Genomic DNA, 14,906 nt, shown 5'->3' with positions numbered 1-14,906 from the left:
TTGGTTTTGATTTTGTGATAAACTGTGAGGTAGGTGAGAAAAAGGAGAAGCTGGAAAATGTTTAATAAGACTTCTTTTTTCTCCATGTAACACAGTATGAAATTGTAGGGGTAAAGTGTGGCTTAGAATTTGAGTTCTTTGTTTAATCTGTACTAAAACTCAACTGCCTCCCGTCGTAAATAGCTCAGGGAATGAATGCTAACATCTAGACCTTAATAGGATTCCAGCTGCCTAAAGCTACTGATGGCAGTGGGAGAGGGAAAAACTGAACATCACACTCCTACCATCACATGACCCAGTTTATTGGGGGTCTTTAAAATAGGTTTGGATAGTTTAGAATTAGTCTTTCCTCAGTGAGTACTTACATCATACGGAAGTGTGCTTGACTGCATGAAGGAAAAAAAAAGTAATGATCTTTACCTTGATGTGATGACATCTTCAGTGTAGGTGTAGCAAAAAGCTTGCTTTGAAATCACTTTGTCTACTTTTAAAGCTTTGTTACTTCATGTATAAAACATTAGTTTAAAACAGCTGCATAAATCAATGAAGGTAAAAAGGAGAATAATGTAAGAATCAACTGAGAGTAAAAAGTCTGAAAACAGGAATTACATATTTTCCTGTAGTACATTTCTTTCCCCTTTTATTTTTTAATATTCTTCTTGGTCACGTGCAAAAGGATTTGATGACCTCTGGTCTTCAGCTGAATCAGGATGTCCAGGACAACAAGTAGCTGTCTCCTGTTTTCAGCACTCTGCGTCATGTTTGTCTTCACTGTAGTTGCCGTTACATTCATTTGCTGGTCTCTGGTCTACAGTACAGCCCACCTGTCCCTTTCTGTGGATGTTCTCACCACTTTTAACTAAGCATGGGTAGTGTTTCGTGTCTGTTCCATGTCCGCATAAACTTTCTATTTTCCCTGCCTGGGTTGGGATGCCAAGAAAGGAATAGACAAGCACTAAAATGTTATATGTTGAATCCCAGATGGCTTTGACTTCTCAATCGAGGCTGACTCAAGCATTCCTGGCTCACCGATCCAACACGGCTCCACAGACCTAGGGATCAAACGTGAGCAAGAGGGGGAGGTGCTGATGCGCAGGACCCCTGAGCATGGCTTCCCGGAGCCCACCTTGGCAGCAGCCACAACAGAGGGTAGGACAGAGATGAGGAGGCAGAAGTCAGTGAGGCAGTTGCTGGAGGAGGATCCTGGCTCCCTATCCCCAAGCAGAACTTCTTTCCATTCTAGTGTGTGTTTCCGCTATCCCAGGGTGTATTAGCTTTCTTTGCAATACACACATCCCCTATATACCTAACATCAGGTCAGGAACTACCTTTTGTTATTGTGTGGGCTGGCCTGGGGCTTGCATCTGTGTGGTGAAAGACTGCTTGGCATGGCACACACACAAAAAAAAAGACGGGTAATATCCAAGAGCTTTGAGATTGCTTGGAAGCTTTCTATTACTGAGCATGTTTAATCTGATTTTAAGAAGAAAAAATATGCACCAGATTAATGTGAATCTACTCCTGAAAAGTCAACAGTACCAACTATAAATGGATTTGGCTACATTTTAGTTAAAGTAGTGTCTTGTTAGTCTGCAGTTTTTAAATTTTCAAGAATGAAGTTTCCTGTTCCCATTAAAAGTCAAGCCTATCTAAAACAGGTATGCAGTTGCTGATGTTTTATTTGTCAGTCATCCTGTAATTGAAAATTCATATATGTACAACTCATTTAGAGCTGGCTGCTCTACAAGCACCAAAAAAGTGCCTGTGTTTTCAGGAAGAAATAAGGTTGTCATATTTTTAAAAACTTCAGAAACAATTACTGCTTTCTTTCTCAGTTGGGATGTCCACACAAATGCTGTAGGGCTTCATAGGTCTGCTTTGCAGCCAAGAATACCAGATAGAGTAGGTGGTAGAACTTTTTTTTGCTTAAGTTCATCTATTTTCAAGATGATTTCCTTGATGAAAGACGTAGTTTCAAATACTGAAATTGAATCATGATTTCTCCTCAGAGCTGAGAATTAATTCTTATAGATTAGGCTAAACATATTTTCAAGTACTTTCCTGTCTTAAGTCATCTTCTCCATGTGAACATTCCTTTGGTGTTTCCAGCCTCTATAAGGCCATTAGTTGATCATAAGTGAGATTTATTTGCACATTCAGATATGAGCTACATAGGTTTCAGATTTGCTCTTCAGGAAACAATAATCTGGATAATTCGGAGACTTAAATGTAATGTTATCACAGAATCATTACACTTAAAGTTGCTATCAAGCACTAATTAAGATTTCATGCTTCTGTAGAAAAAGCGGCATAAAAATATTTAGTGCAGGTTTCTAATCTACTTGGTGCATTATGAATTTGAGCATGCTCAGTAAATGATCCTGTCTTCTCTTAAATTCACTTTTCACTTGATCTTACCCCGTTTTATAACTCTTTGCATGTGCATGACCTGAAGGATATAGAGAAGTCCTGAGCTGCAGAGAACCTTCTGGGACAGACAGGAAGTGGGAAGGGAAGTTGACAAAGATGATGCATTTTAGTCTTATCTGAAGCCATTGATATAATGGGGCATATTACTGGATAAGGCATCATTCCACATTCTCTGCTTCAATACAAATGGATTGAATACCATTTACTTCTGCAACATTAGCAATGTATAATTACATTCTTGATCAAACTGAATTCTCCAGCTGATAGCATCTGGGAGACAGCCAAGGAAGGGAGTTTGGCTTGATTATCAACATAGAATTGTGTGTGTTTATCCAGGGGTCTGTTTTCTGACACTGATTTCACAGAAAGTTTCAGCCAGAAAATTCCCTCTCATAAATACCAGTTTGATGTCAAACAGCACAAGGAGAGACTGATCACTTCTAGTGACTTTTCAATCTTCAGATATAGGAAGGATAAACATGCTAAAAGTAATTTTAAAAAGATGTATAAAATCCCTTCTTCAGATTGGTGTTTTGACCCCTTGATTAGAAAAAGACATGACTTCAAGAATGACTCAGTAATGCTGTACAAGGTATTCTGCTGCTGAGTGGTTGCAGCTGTAGTTATGTGCACTATTTTGGGTCAGTGGAGAACACTGAGTCTGTATCTGCAGGACTACTTGGGTATATTCACAAATAGCAAATTATTTGGGGACAGATGTCCTGAATACACACCGTAGTGCAGTGGATACAATTTCTGTTGGGTTGCACAGTCTCTTTCTCTTTCGGCCTGAAAATAAAGAGTACTTGGAAAGGAGTAGATTCTTAGTTTTTGTTTCCTTTTAAAATTATCTTATTGGTCTATTGGAACAAAAACAAACAAAAAAAAAAAAAGAGAGAACTTTGTTGTTACATCATCCTGTTTTTCTTCCCAGAGTATATAAGGACTCAAACTTTTTTTATTATTTCTGAGGGCAGCTTTTAGAGGAAAAATAAGATACATTAGGAAAAGAATGTGTTTGCTGATTTACTTTAATCCCATTGAGAACTTCTGTAGGTATGTGGGTCTGACTAGACAGAAATTCTCTTGCATGTTGTCTTCTCTATCTTCTTCATTTTCGAGCACTGCTGAGCAGCTTGGGCTTCTGTATAGTTGCAGCATCCAAAAGCTTGCAACAACCCCTCTCAGTCTTGTCTTTAAATCCTGTGGATAAAATGCCAGTTTTCCAGTGTAACTATTCTGCTTCACTCTCCCTGAATAGGAACGTGTGCTTTAGCATCCTGTTACTCAGTAATGTTTTAACATAAACTTTGAAAACTACTAATGTTCTTGTAATAATAAAAACCTTAGCAGTGTTTTCTGGAGATACCTTCTTACAAGTTCCACATTTTTTTATTGAATAAGAAGGGCTTGAGAGGGGGCTTCAGCTGCTTCTCTTGCTGCTTGTAACCAAACATGCTTTCATCCAGCTTTGCATGATTATATAAAGAAACATAAATGTTGGTTAATTGAAAAAGTGGTCTTGCTTTTGGTATGTTCCAGTAATGTCTGATTTTTATCAGTACCTTTGATTGTGTGTGGGAAGGTTGGAGGGGGGAATGTCAATGTGGATTTTGGATAAAATATATCACTGTTTAGTGTAAGAAAAGACAGGTATGTCTCAAGGAGAAGATGAAGGCCTAGTTTGACCAAACAGGGTGGACAGGAAGTAGGGAAAGTATATGCATTTTAAATATGGTTACAGGAAGTTAAAGCAAATAAACGCACCCTTCATTTTAATAATTGTCCTGGGAACCTAAGTAGCTTCTTTTTTCTAAGGCTAAAGGCTTAACCAAGGAAGGAAGACTGCAGTAGCATGAGCTATATTACCTTTCCCCTTCTGGGAGGCTATTGAGTCAAACAGAGCTATAGAAAACTACAGAATCATCTCTCATTGCATTGTTTTGAGAGAGGCTGAGAGTGGTCGGATTTGGAGATGTCTAAGTATCTTTTGTAAGCTGATACACAGTAATGGATATTCCAAGGCAAAGTTTCCTGAAAAAAAGTAGTAAATGTATAGCGGAGTAATGAAACCTCCCTGTAAAGTTTGGTTTTGCATTACATATCAGAAACATGAAGTTGAATCAGGCTACACAGAGGTGACAACACCACTGAAAACTTTGTTCTGTTTGCCATGATGTAAAACGTTCCTTAGCTAACAGCATGACAGGACGAGCTTCCACTCAAATATTAGACTCTCTCATATAGTTGCTGCCATGTTTTTCCCATTCCACAAAAAGGATTTAAACAGGTTTGCTTGGAGGTAAGCTGGGTCGAACAGTCTTAACAGTAGAGCACCACAGTGGCTTTATTTCTTGCAAATAATCAGGCTCTACAGCTTTTACAAAGAAAAGCAAAATTCTTATAGCCTGAATGACTCCTTTTCTGCCAACATGGTTGAAATGTATGCCTTTTTTTCATTGAAATGAGATACATGGAGCAAAAACTCTAGCTCAATTTTCAGTTTTGAAATTTGAATGCTGCTCAGTTTTCTACTAAAACAGTAACTTCTTTTGAGTACTTGGAGCTTAGAAAAAGACTGGAATATGATTAAAATAAAAAAGTACTTGTGTGCGGCCCTAATCATATAGGCCTGAAAGTAAGGATTTAAGAAATGATATTGTAAGGCTTTTATTTTCTCTTTGAGGTTCCAGTCAAAAGCACAGTGCCTTGTCTATAACATGAAGTGTTTCAGAGATTAAATTTCTCTTAATACAAGAGTTGCCTTTTTTTTTTCCCTCTGAGAAATGCAGACATTGAGATAAAAGCAAATATGGTAGAAGCACCTGGATGGGATTTCTGTGAATGCAGGGAGGATTGAATTTTGGAGGAGAGAGAACTAGGAATTAGGTTAATCTCCAATAGAAAGTATAGTTACATTGTTCTAAGTGCCAGCTACACACAACAGAAGCCTTCTACCTCTGTTGGAACATTGTGATTGCTAGCCTAGGAAGTAGCCTAGTTCCGAAGCTTGCTGAGCACTCACCAGAATTTACTCTGACTGGAAGAGATCCTTAGATCTTGCCTTAAAACAGGATAAAAATAGCCTGAAAAGGTGGTGGGTTCATTTTGGTTTCTTTTTTAACAGCATGTAGTAGGAGAATGGGTAGCAAGTATCTGCAATTGGAGCTAAAACCAGTTAACCAAATGGGTTCCAATTCTTGTTTACAGACAAAGTTTGGGACCAATATTTTGACTGATAAAAGTATTATAGATGAAAGGCCAATCAAGCTCAGGGAGCACTAATTGTTAGACTCTTATTCTGCTAAATATGGCAGGAAAATTATTGGCTGAGAATCCAAAAATATTTAAGCAAGTGGATTAGCAAATCCAAGTGGATTAGCAAATGAGGTTTGTTTTGATATTCTGTGCACATCTTTGTCTTCATGTAACTTGAATGCATTCTGTGTGTTCTGATTCGTTTGGGGGTTTTTTGGTTGCTTTTTTTTTTTCTTAATAGATGCAGAAGGTGTAAACGGAAGAGAGGAGTCTGTGAACCTTAATGATCCCGATGAAGGATTTTCATCGGGAGCTTCCCTCAGCAGCCAGCCAGCAGGGACCAAACCTCTATCCTCTGTATCCCAGAAGGGCAGCTTAAGGAAAACAGCAAGTGGGCGTTCTGCTAAGGAGAAAGAAACCTCTTCTGCAGCAAAATCCAATGAGAGCCCTCGAGATTCAGTAGCTCGAAAGCAGTACACGCACCAATCCACTGACCTGGATGGAGATATAATTGAGATGACACCTACTAAGAAACACCTCAGCCTGCCTGCTGGGCAGGTGGTGCCAAAAGCCAACAGTCTGGGCCTGATCAGGACCGCCAGTGCTTCCTCCAGTAAATCATTTGACTATGTGAATGGCAGTCAGGCAGGCTCCAGTTTTGGAGCTGGTACAGAGGGTTTTACCAATCTAGCAGCTGGCAACACCAATCGGTTTTCAACTATCAGCCTACAGGAGGACCGACTAGGCCAAGCTGGGGAAGGTAAAGATCTCCTTTCCCCAGGAGCTCCCCTAACCAAGCAGTCTCGATCTCCAAGTTTCAATATGCAGCTGATATCCCAGGTGTAACTTTGACTCCCTTCCTTAGTATTCCCTCTTCCCCCTTAATCCCTGGCAAGTTCGTCCTTAGGCAAAACATGAACCATCATCCCACAGTGTGAAAATACTGACTGTTGTGATCTTGTTTGATTTGGTTTAGCTATCATACTGTATTACTGAAACAGCAATAATTCTTCCCTCACCTTCATCCTTTTTCCCTCTTGTAAACATGGTTGTGAAGCAGTATATAATGTACTGTATGCCTTTCTCCATGCCTTTCTTTCTCCTTGGGTGATGTGCAATCCATCGTAGGCTGATCAGTCCCATTTCAACACTGTGAGACTGGAGACACCGGCGGAAATGGTGAATGTGATCCCTATGAGATGATGCTTTGGCTTTGTTAAGAAATAGAAACGGGTTTGTTTTCTTGGTCTACAGTACTGCAAAGACTACTGGATCCTGACTTGTCTTTCTCAGAACCAGGAGTGCCTCAGAGATTCTAGTGTGACTTTGGACCTCTCTGAGTCTGTGCAATCAATTCTGAGGAGGGGATTGTCATTGCTGCTCCTGGCTGCCTACAGCACTTTTTTCATTAAAACGAGGGTAGTTTTTTCTTGACTGCCCCCAGTCTCTCATCCCAGAAGCTTTTGATGTTCAGCAACTGAGACATGCATATTAAGAAGCTGTTTTCCCTCAGAGAGAGGATTCTAGGTTGATAATGTAGGTTACAATGCACTTCTAATGGCGTTGTAGCCATTTGTAATGTTACATGTCTTCCCCTCCAGGACACAGGGTCATTCTGCATTTAGACTAAACGTTAGACACCACCATACTGTTAAAGCAATTTGGTTTGTAAGTGGGAAGGAAACACTTCTTCCCCCGGAAATAATGGCTAGCTCTGCTTTCATATTTGTTGTTGCTGTTGTTGTTGTGAGGTGCTGATCACCGAATTGAAAGGTGTATTCGGGTAAAGAGTATTTCTCAGGCTGCTTTCTTTAGTATCATGGCTGTTGGGACACCCCCACCCCTTTCAGCTGCTTTCTCAATGTCCCTGAATTCAATCATGGAGTCATTTCAGGAATCCTGCAGTCCAGACAGACCATACTCTCAAGGTGCTGTCTCAGGGATAGAGACAATAGTTTGCAAGAAGTACTGAAGCTTCAATGTGAAATGCTTTTCTAGCAATGCCATTTGTGCAAAGGGGTACTGACAGTCCTTTTTTTTTTGCCCGGAAGGATCACACTTCATGGCCTTGGTATATATAATCTTTTGAATTTTTTTAACTCTTATTTTTGTGAATTGGCCCTACTCTAGAATATTCAGAACTCGTGCCATTGAGCCAAGCCTTGAATGTATATGACTGGTGTATGGGCACTGGCTGGTACTTATATTAGAGGACACTGCTTAGAAGCACATTTCTAGTTACACAGGAGAATGTTTGGCATTCTCTCTCTGTCTCTCTGTATCTCTTTTTGGATTGATAGAAAAGGGGGAAAAGTTCATCCTCTCTGCTTAAGTCCTGTATGATATCCTTGAAGTTTACAACCCGTAAATCTGCAGGAAAGAGTTACAATTTTTATATGGGAACTTTGGTTTCGCTGTCACTGTGAAGGATAAATGTAAGCAGTTACAAATAGCAGGCTCTCTTTGAATGACAGTCTTTAAGACGCTCAGAACAATGAATGACATGGTGTGGTATTGCTGATAGTTGGTTTTGGTGGGGATTTTTTGGGGGGTTTTGTAAGCTTTATTTCAAATAGAACTTTTTTTTTCAAATTTACATTAAAATTCAGTTAAATATTTGAAGGGGTTTCTGTGGTTTGATGAGTCACTTTGGTAGCCTAGTCCTCATATCATTCATTCATAAAGTGAATTTAGTGGCATCTGATGTAAAAATTCAGTTAAAGAGTAAATAGACTCATCAGAAAAAAAACTTGACAGTTTCTAAATGGAAATTAATTTTTAAGGACCACCAGTCATACACAGATGGAGCTAAAGCAAAGCTGAGATGAAGCTACAAGGCTTACATTTCTGTTAAAAGGTCAAAAGCTATATATGGTTAAACTCTTCTTTATAAAATAAAGTTTTTCTAGTGGAGACAGTAGGTAAGTCATGACTGGAAGTACAAAGTTTATACTTTGCAGAGACTATCAAAAAGGAAATTTGCTTAAATATTTGGGAAAGAAAAGGTCAGGAGTGTCAGCTAACTTTCTAAGAATGACTTTATTTCAGTATTTTAGAAAGTAAAGTTGTTCATTAGCAATGTTCTCTACATTCTATGTTTGCCATTATATGCATTCCTCCAGAAGTTTTAGGACACTTAAATTGGCATCAGGTCAAATTTTACAACCTTTTTTTAAAAGCTGTTTTTTTGTGTGGGGTCCCACACTATTAAAAATATTTCAGGAAAGTGAGACAGCTTTACTGGCTTCAGATAGGGAAGTCAAATGTACATGTGTTAATTCAAATTGGCGAAAACCTCAGTCAAACTACCTTTTAAGATATTCTTACAGTTCTCATTTTGATCATGTGCCTTTTGTTATGGTTTCATTTATTGTATTTTGGTTTGTTCTTGTGTATATATACCTATTCCATATCAGTCTTTTTAAAAAGAGTTCAAATTTATCCCTGTAAAAAACCCCCATGTTTTCTATGTGCTGATGTGGTACATATGGGACTTCTCAAAATTACCCTTTTAGTGCAGTGTTTCAGCTGTGGGAGCTTGTTTTGTTTTTTAGCCAACTACTGTTTAACATTTACCTTACAAATCAAGTCATCACTAGTATCTACACCAGCTGTAGTAACAGGCTCTGCTGTGCTGTGTATCATGTTTATCATTACTGCTTCTAGATGTGCCTCAAACTATGCTAAGGTGTGTCAAGATCGTAGCAAATCTTTATACACTATGTTCAGTACATTTCAAAGTACTGTGGCAGAAATAAAATTAGAAGTGTCTGGGATATGGGTGGAGGGAATAATCTGCTGGTTTTCTGATTATATATGCTAAATACTAAACAAAGTACAAAACATACTTAAATTTTCTGACACCTGTGACAAATGTTTAGACTTAAATCAAACCTCCTTATCCTAAATTCACTCTGTTGTCTCTTCTTTTAGAACATTTGGTACTTGAGGCACTAGATTTAGATTTTTGCACTGTTTCAGTGCAACTGGAGCATTATGAAAGGACAAGAAGCAGAACACTATGATTTTTCCCTCTGTGTGTGCATGCATGCACATACATGCAATTCTTAGGTGAGGAAGGGTGGATACTATATTCTGATGTATACATATACTTCAGCAGGGAAAAATGAAATAGTCCTTGATACGCATCACAATATGCTGCCATTTTGGAACTCATTTTTGTTGGGCTTTGTAATTTTAAGGAAATACAAAATGTTTGGATTGTGAGCTCTAGCTTGATTATCCTTTTCAGGGATTTATTGTGAGCAACTTTTTGGTTGAAAGGTGTTTGAAGGTGAACCATATTTTCATCCTGCAGAGAGCAAAGTGATGAAGTAAAAATACTTATTAAAATTAATGTTGCAAGATGACAGTTTAAATTGCTGTATTATCCCTTTAGTTTTCATTTGGAAAAATTCTTAAAATGGATACTTCCATATCACTGTCCATTTATAGTGCAGATTTCTTTGAACACCCTTTCTGATACAAATTTGAAGTTTTTTAACAGCATACTTCATTCTGTAATGCTGAACATCATGTTGCAGCCAGTAAGCATTAGATCTAGTATTTGTAGTTTGCAAGTGTGTTGGTCTTAAATGCATTTCCAACATACTCCTGCTAGCTTTAACATAATTAAAGTCATCAAAATAGTGAGAAAAAAGAAGTGTTTTCTGACAAAGTATTTATTTGCACTACTTATGAATACTGGAGTTTACTGGGACAGGGTTTTTTCTCACCATGTGAGGTTTACTTGTGTGTGAGTAGGTACATACATTTGTCACGTGTTGACAATCAATTGCCTCAACTGTGTGTATACTGTATGTAAATAGGAACGTATTTTTCAAGATTAAGGGGGAAACCTGCATCTTAGTGGTGGTAAAGCTACTCTGCAGTAAGGTGACCCCAACTCTAACTGCTTTTTGTCTTCAGATACTGTGTGGTTTGTTTTACTTCTTTAATGAAGTTTATTAGTGTTCTTGGAAAATTTTAGCTCCAGGGAAATTTTCCTCAATATTTAATGTATAACATGTTCAGAGAATTATATTTTGAAAAATTAATTTTGGAATAGATAATTCTATGCTATGGCTGTATTTTAACCTAAGAGTTTGAACTTGTCCTATTTTATCATGAACCAATGGCTATCTCCTTTAAATGTTCAGCATTTTAACTTTGGTCACAAATCAGACATTTTTGTTTATCTCGGCTTACAAATTTAAATTAATTTGAAGACTAAGAGAGAACCAAGAATAACTTTTTGAATAAAATCATAAAAATCAAGCTGTACAGTATAGGAACTGTGCTCATAATCCTAGACGAGGTGTGGAAAATATAATGGATTATGTTTGAATGAAATGTATGTGCTGCACACAAAACAAAAGTACTTTGATGTTAGTAGATCTAATAACCTCATCCTTAAATTCTCTCATTGCCAAAGATATTGCTACCTTGGCATGTTTAATATAACCATTAAAGCCATTAGCTAGGTGTCGTTTGTAACAACCATTATATTACAAGAATAGTTTTCATCAGAGCAGTAAACATGCCCCTTTTATTTCAGTTTCTTGTTTAGGATGATAGCAGGACAAAAGTTGCAGAATATCACTCCTTTTCAAGCATGCTAAGCAAACAAGCCAGCTCCTTTGTACTTGTATTGCATTCTTGATTTATATAATTTTTCAATATTTTGTATTTTCTTCAGTATTTGAAATGCTATTTGTTTCTAGCATATGGGCCTTAATCTCTGTTCACTATTTTTGTTTTTTCCTCACTGGCACTTGGATAAACTTTGTTGTTGAAAGCTCTTCTGTAGGTGATTCAGGGTAGTAAATCATGACATGGGTGTTGTGCTAGCAAATACATGTATCAGTCTGTCAAAATTTTTATGTCATGACTAGCTGAAGAGACAAAATACTTGCCTGCTGCTTCTACAGTTGTGGAAGATGATGGTGAGCTGTGAGCAGCTTGGTTTGTTCCTGAAAACAGTAAGTGGATTTTGCAAGACTGATACGAGGTTTTCCACACAGTCATTATGAAATCTTACTTAAATCTTGGAACAAGATTTTAAAACAACAGCCAACCATTTTAGATAAACTTGCCTAGTGAGTTTGTCAAGTGTCAAGGCCTGTGACATTAAACGTTCAGAAGTAAGCTGTGCAAGTCTTAAGGGTACCTTACAGCTTCAAGAAAAGGATTTAGTAAAAATCTGTCCCATGTTAATAATCTCTTTTTGAGATTTAATTTTTAAAAAATACAATTTTTGCTTCCATGCTTTTACTTATTTTTCTCTAGGCTATACCTCTCCCTGATTTTTCTTTTCAACTGTGTTCATCGGATTTTACCAAAGGTAGTATCTGAGGGACCAGCTGAATTTAAAATGGGTCCATATATTATCCTATCATAAAGGATTACTAAGGTATTCCTGTGAGGAGCTGTTGATGGGAACAGATGTATATTAAAACTTTGTACACTAAAATGTTGCCCTATATTTTAGCTTGTGCATGATGAGCAGAGTGATGAGATCAAGTTTTATTGACCAGCTACTTGGTGGTGAGCTCCCAGTGTTTCACAGTGTGTAAGATGTAAACAATTTTAGAGAAGACTGTCTTTGCATTCTGATACAGTTTTTTAATGAGTGATTAATAATTTTCTCAGGAGCCAAAATTTAAATTGCTCTAAAATGTGGCTTAGAATTCTCACAGGTTTTGATTATAGAAGGTAAAATGGTCAGGGGAGATTTTTGTTTAGAAGTATCTGCTGGTAAAATGTCTCTATGGTGCTTTGTCATGGAAACTTCCTTACAAATCAATAGTGAATCCTATGTGTTTGAGTCCTCATCCTCCCCAGAACTGATCACAAAACAGAAAAAGTAGAGCAACCTTTTACCTTTAGTTCTAAAACAAGTACTTGGAAGTAACAGAAATACTGGCTATTGACACTGTTCTTTCTGTTCAGACAGTTGTTGTTGTGCTAGAATTTCATGTTATTAGTTTATGAAAAATGCAAGTAGTAAAAACTTTGTGGCTTCAAGTATACAGTAGATGTGAGTTAACAATCACTCAGGATAAATCAACATGTCAAAGTATTAATAGATTCTTAGTACTGGGGTGTGTGGTGTGTGTGTGTGCGTCAGTGTTCAATGATTACTTTGAAACAAGACTTCTGTTTTCTTGCACATAGTGCATACTTTAGGGGTGGATATTACTAGCTGGTTATTTATGGACAAATACCATATGATTAAATAAAACTGAGTCATTTAACACTTTTTTTCATATTGAAGATTCCAGGAAAAAGCTAATAAAGATTTTTAATAATCAGCTACTCTTAATACATTTTAGATTTACTATGGTAGCTTTTATTTGCTATTAAAAGACCCCAACAACTAAATTGATATATACCCCATGCTGCATTTTTTAAATTTGTAATTCCTGTACTTGACAATGAGTTTTTTGATCTGTTTTCGTCCTTGTGAGAATACAGGATTTGCTCTCTGTTTTACTAGCAAAAAGAAACATTCTGCAAGGGTTAAAAGATTATTTTCTTACTTTTTTCGTCATACCAGGTTTGTTTCTCTGAACTAAGGTTTCTGAGGATTTTTACTACTTTAGCATTATGTAATCTCATAGAAGGAGCATAAACAGCACGTAGCCCACTTCTTGTGGACACACAGGGTAGGCAAAAGGACATGGATTGGTGGTGGGAGCCCCTCTTCACCAGCATAGCGTTGCTTGCTGGTATGAACCCCAGATGTTCAAGATTCGGTACTGGTGAAGGACTAAATCAAACAGGTTTTTTATGACCTCTGCTGTATGATGTCCTTTAACCTGGGGACCAGGGAAAGTCTTCATTCTTAGTCCTGAAGAAGGCACATATTGAAGATCATGTTATTGGTGCATGTAAGCCATTATCTTAAACTGTCTTACTGAGCTGGTTCATGCTGTTGACTTGTTGAAATGTGAAATGTAGTTACTATTGACTTTGTAAATACCTGCCAGAGAAGAAATATAATTATTTTAAATCATTGTAAATAGAGATGTATAAAACGCGACACAATCTGCAATGCAGAAAAAAATTATATATATATAAATATATAAAGATGTTAAATAAATATTGTGCTGTTTCTGAACAGAAATTAATACTTTGTGAATTGCTGGATTTAAAAGTGTGATTCACGCTGGTGAGGGTTGGACGGGCCGTGAGGGGAGTTCTCCCCTGGGAACTGTGAGGGGGATCTGGTGGGGGCGGGGCTGTTTCCGTACGGGGAATGCGGCGGCTTCGCGTCGCCACAGCGACCCCGGGCACGAGCCCAGGGGCCCGCGCGCGCCCGGCGGCGGAAGTCCCGCCCTGCCGCTGAGGCGGGCTGGGAGGAGGGCGTGGGTTGGCCGTGGCACACATCACTCAAGGCGCGGCGCTGCCTCGGGGCGGGCTGCGGGGCCGTCCGCTGGCGGGCACGTGAGTCCGGTTCCGCCTCCTGCTGCTGCCGCCGCCGCCTCTGCCGGGGGCGCGGGGAGCGGGTGGGACCCCAGTCCCGCAGGAGCGGCGCCGTGAGGGGTGGGGTGAGGTGTGAGGCGGGGCCGGCCCGCGCCCCCCGGCGGCGGCGCCCCCCGGCGGCGGGGCCGCGCCCACGTGACGGGCGCCGCCATGAGTGGGCCCGAGGGGACGCGCAGCAGCCGCCGCTCCCTGCAGGTGAAGTTCGTCTCCGACGAGGACGTCCTCAAACACATCGCCGATGACGCAGGTACAGCCGGCCCGGGGCACGGCACAGCCCAGCCCAGCGCCGCCCGCTGCTCCCAGGACGCTGGAAGAGGGGTCCGAGCAGCCGCGGCGGCCGTCGGGAAAGGGGCTCTGCAGCAGCCGCGGTGGGTGCTGCAGAGCCTCGCAGCAGGACGAGGCCTCCGGAGTTGTTCTGCCCCGCTTGACCCCTCCGTGCAGTGTCTCTGTCCCAGCCTGGCACTGGACAGGCTGCAGGCGGGGCGGGTACGAGCTCTCGATACGAGCTCCCCCCGCAGCAGCGTGTACCGGGTGCCAGGGAAGCGGCACAGGGAGCTGGGGAACTCTTCGGGCCTGACGCGGTTAAACACTCGCACAGTCAAAGCGGAACGAGGCTCCAGGTGCTTGCTATAGGAGTGTTTTGCAGCAGTTCTGACAACTTTTAAGGTGGGGAACCTCTGTGGAGATGCTTAAAACTTGCCAGTACAAGGCACGGAGCATCCGGATCAGAC

The 14,906-nt window shown here is 39.8% G+C and overlaps 1 protein-coding gene across 7 annotated transcripts in view; it reads left to right on the top strand.

Moving 5' to 3' along the window:
- Positions 1 to 14,906, top strand: part of FAM126B (family with sequence similarity 126 member B) — a 69,005-nt gene that overhangs the window by 37,127 nt on the left and 16,972 nt on the right. Inside the window, exons 12-13 of one of the 7 annotated variants that reach the window (XM_032114550.1) lie at positions 982 to 1,149; positions 5,930 to 13,705. The exons of 5 other annotated variants lie outside the window; for them this stretch is intronic. In XM_032114550.1, coding sequence (XP_031970441.1) covers positions 982 to 1,149; positions 5,930 to 6,534 — 773 coding nt within the window. In that variant the 3' untranslated portion in view covers positions 6,535 to 13,705. Of the gene's footprint in view, positions 1 to 981; positions 1,150 to 5,929; positions 13,706 to 14,906 lie in introns of those variants that run through there. One more of the 7 variants, XM_032114551.1, reaches the window with a different exon arrangement.

Source organism: Corvus moneduloides, chromosome 7 (assembly GCF_009650955.1).
Source record: "Corvus moneduloides isolate bCorMon1 chromosome 7, bCorMon1.pri, whole genome shotgun sequence".
NCBI classification, from domain to species: Eukaryota; Metazoa; Chordata; class Aves; order Passeriformes; family Corvidae; genus Corvus; species Corvus moneduloides.
The sequence above is the reverse complement of the archived record's forward strand: the minus strand, read 5'-3'. Positions and strand labels throughout refer to the sequence as shown.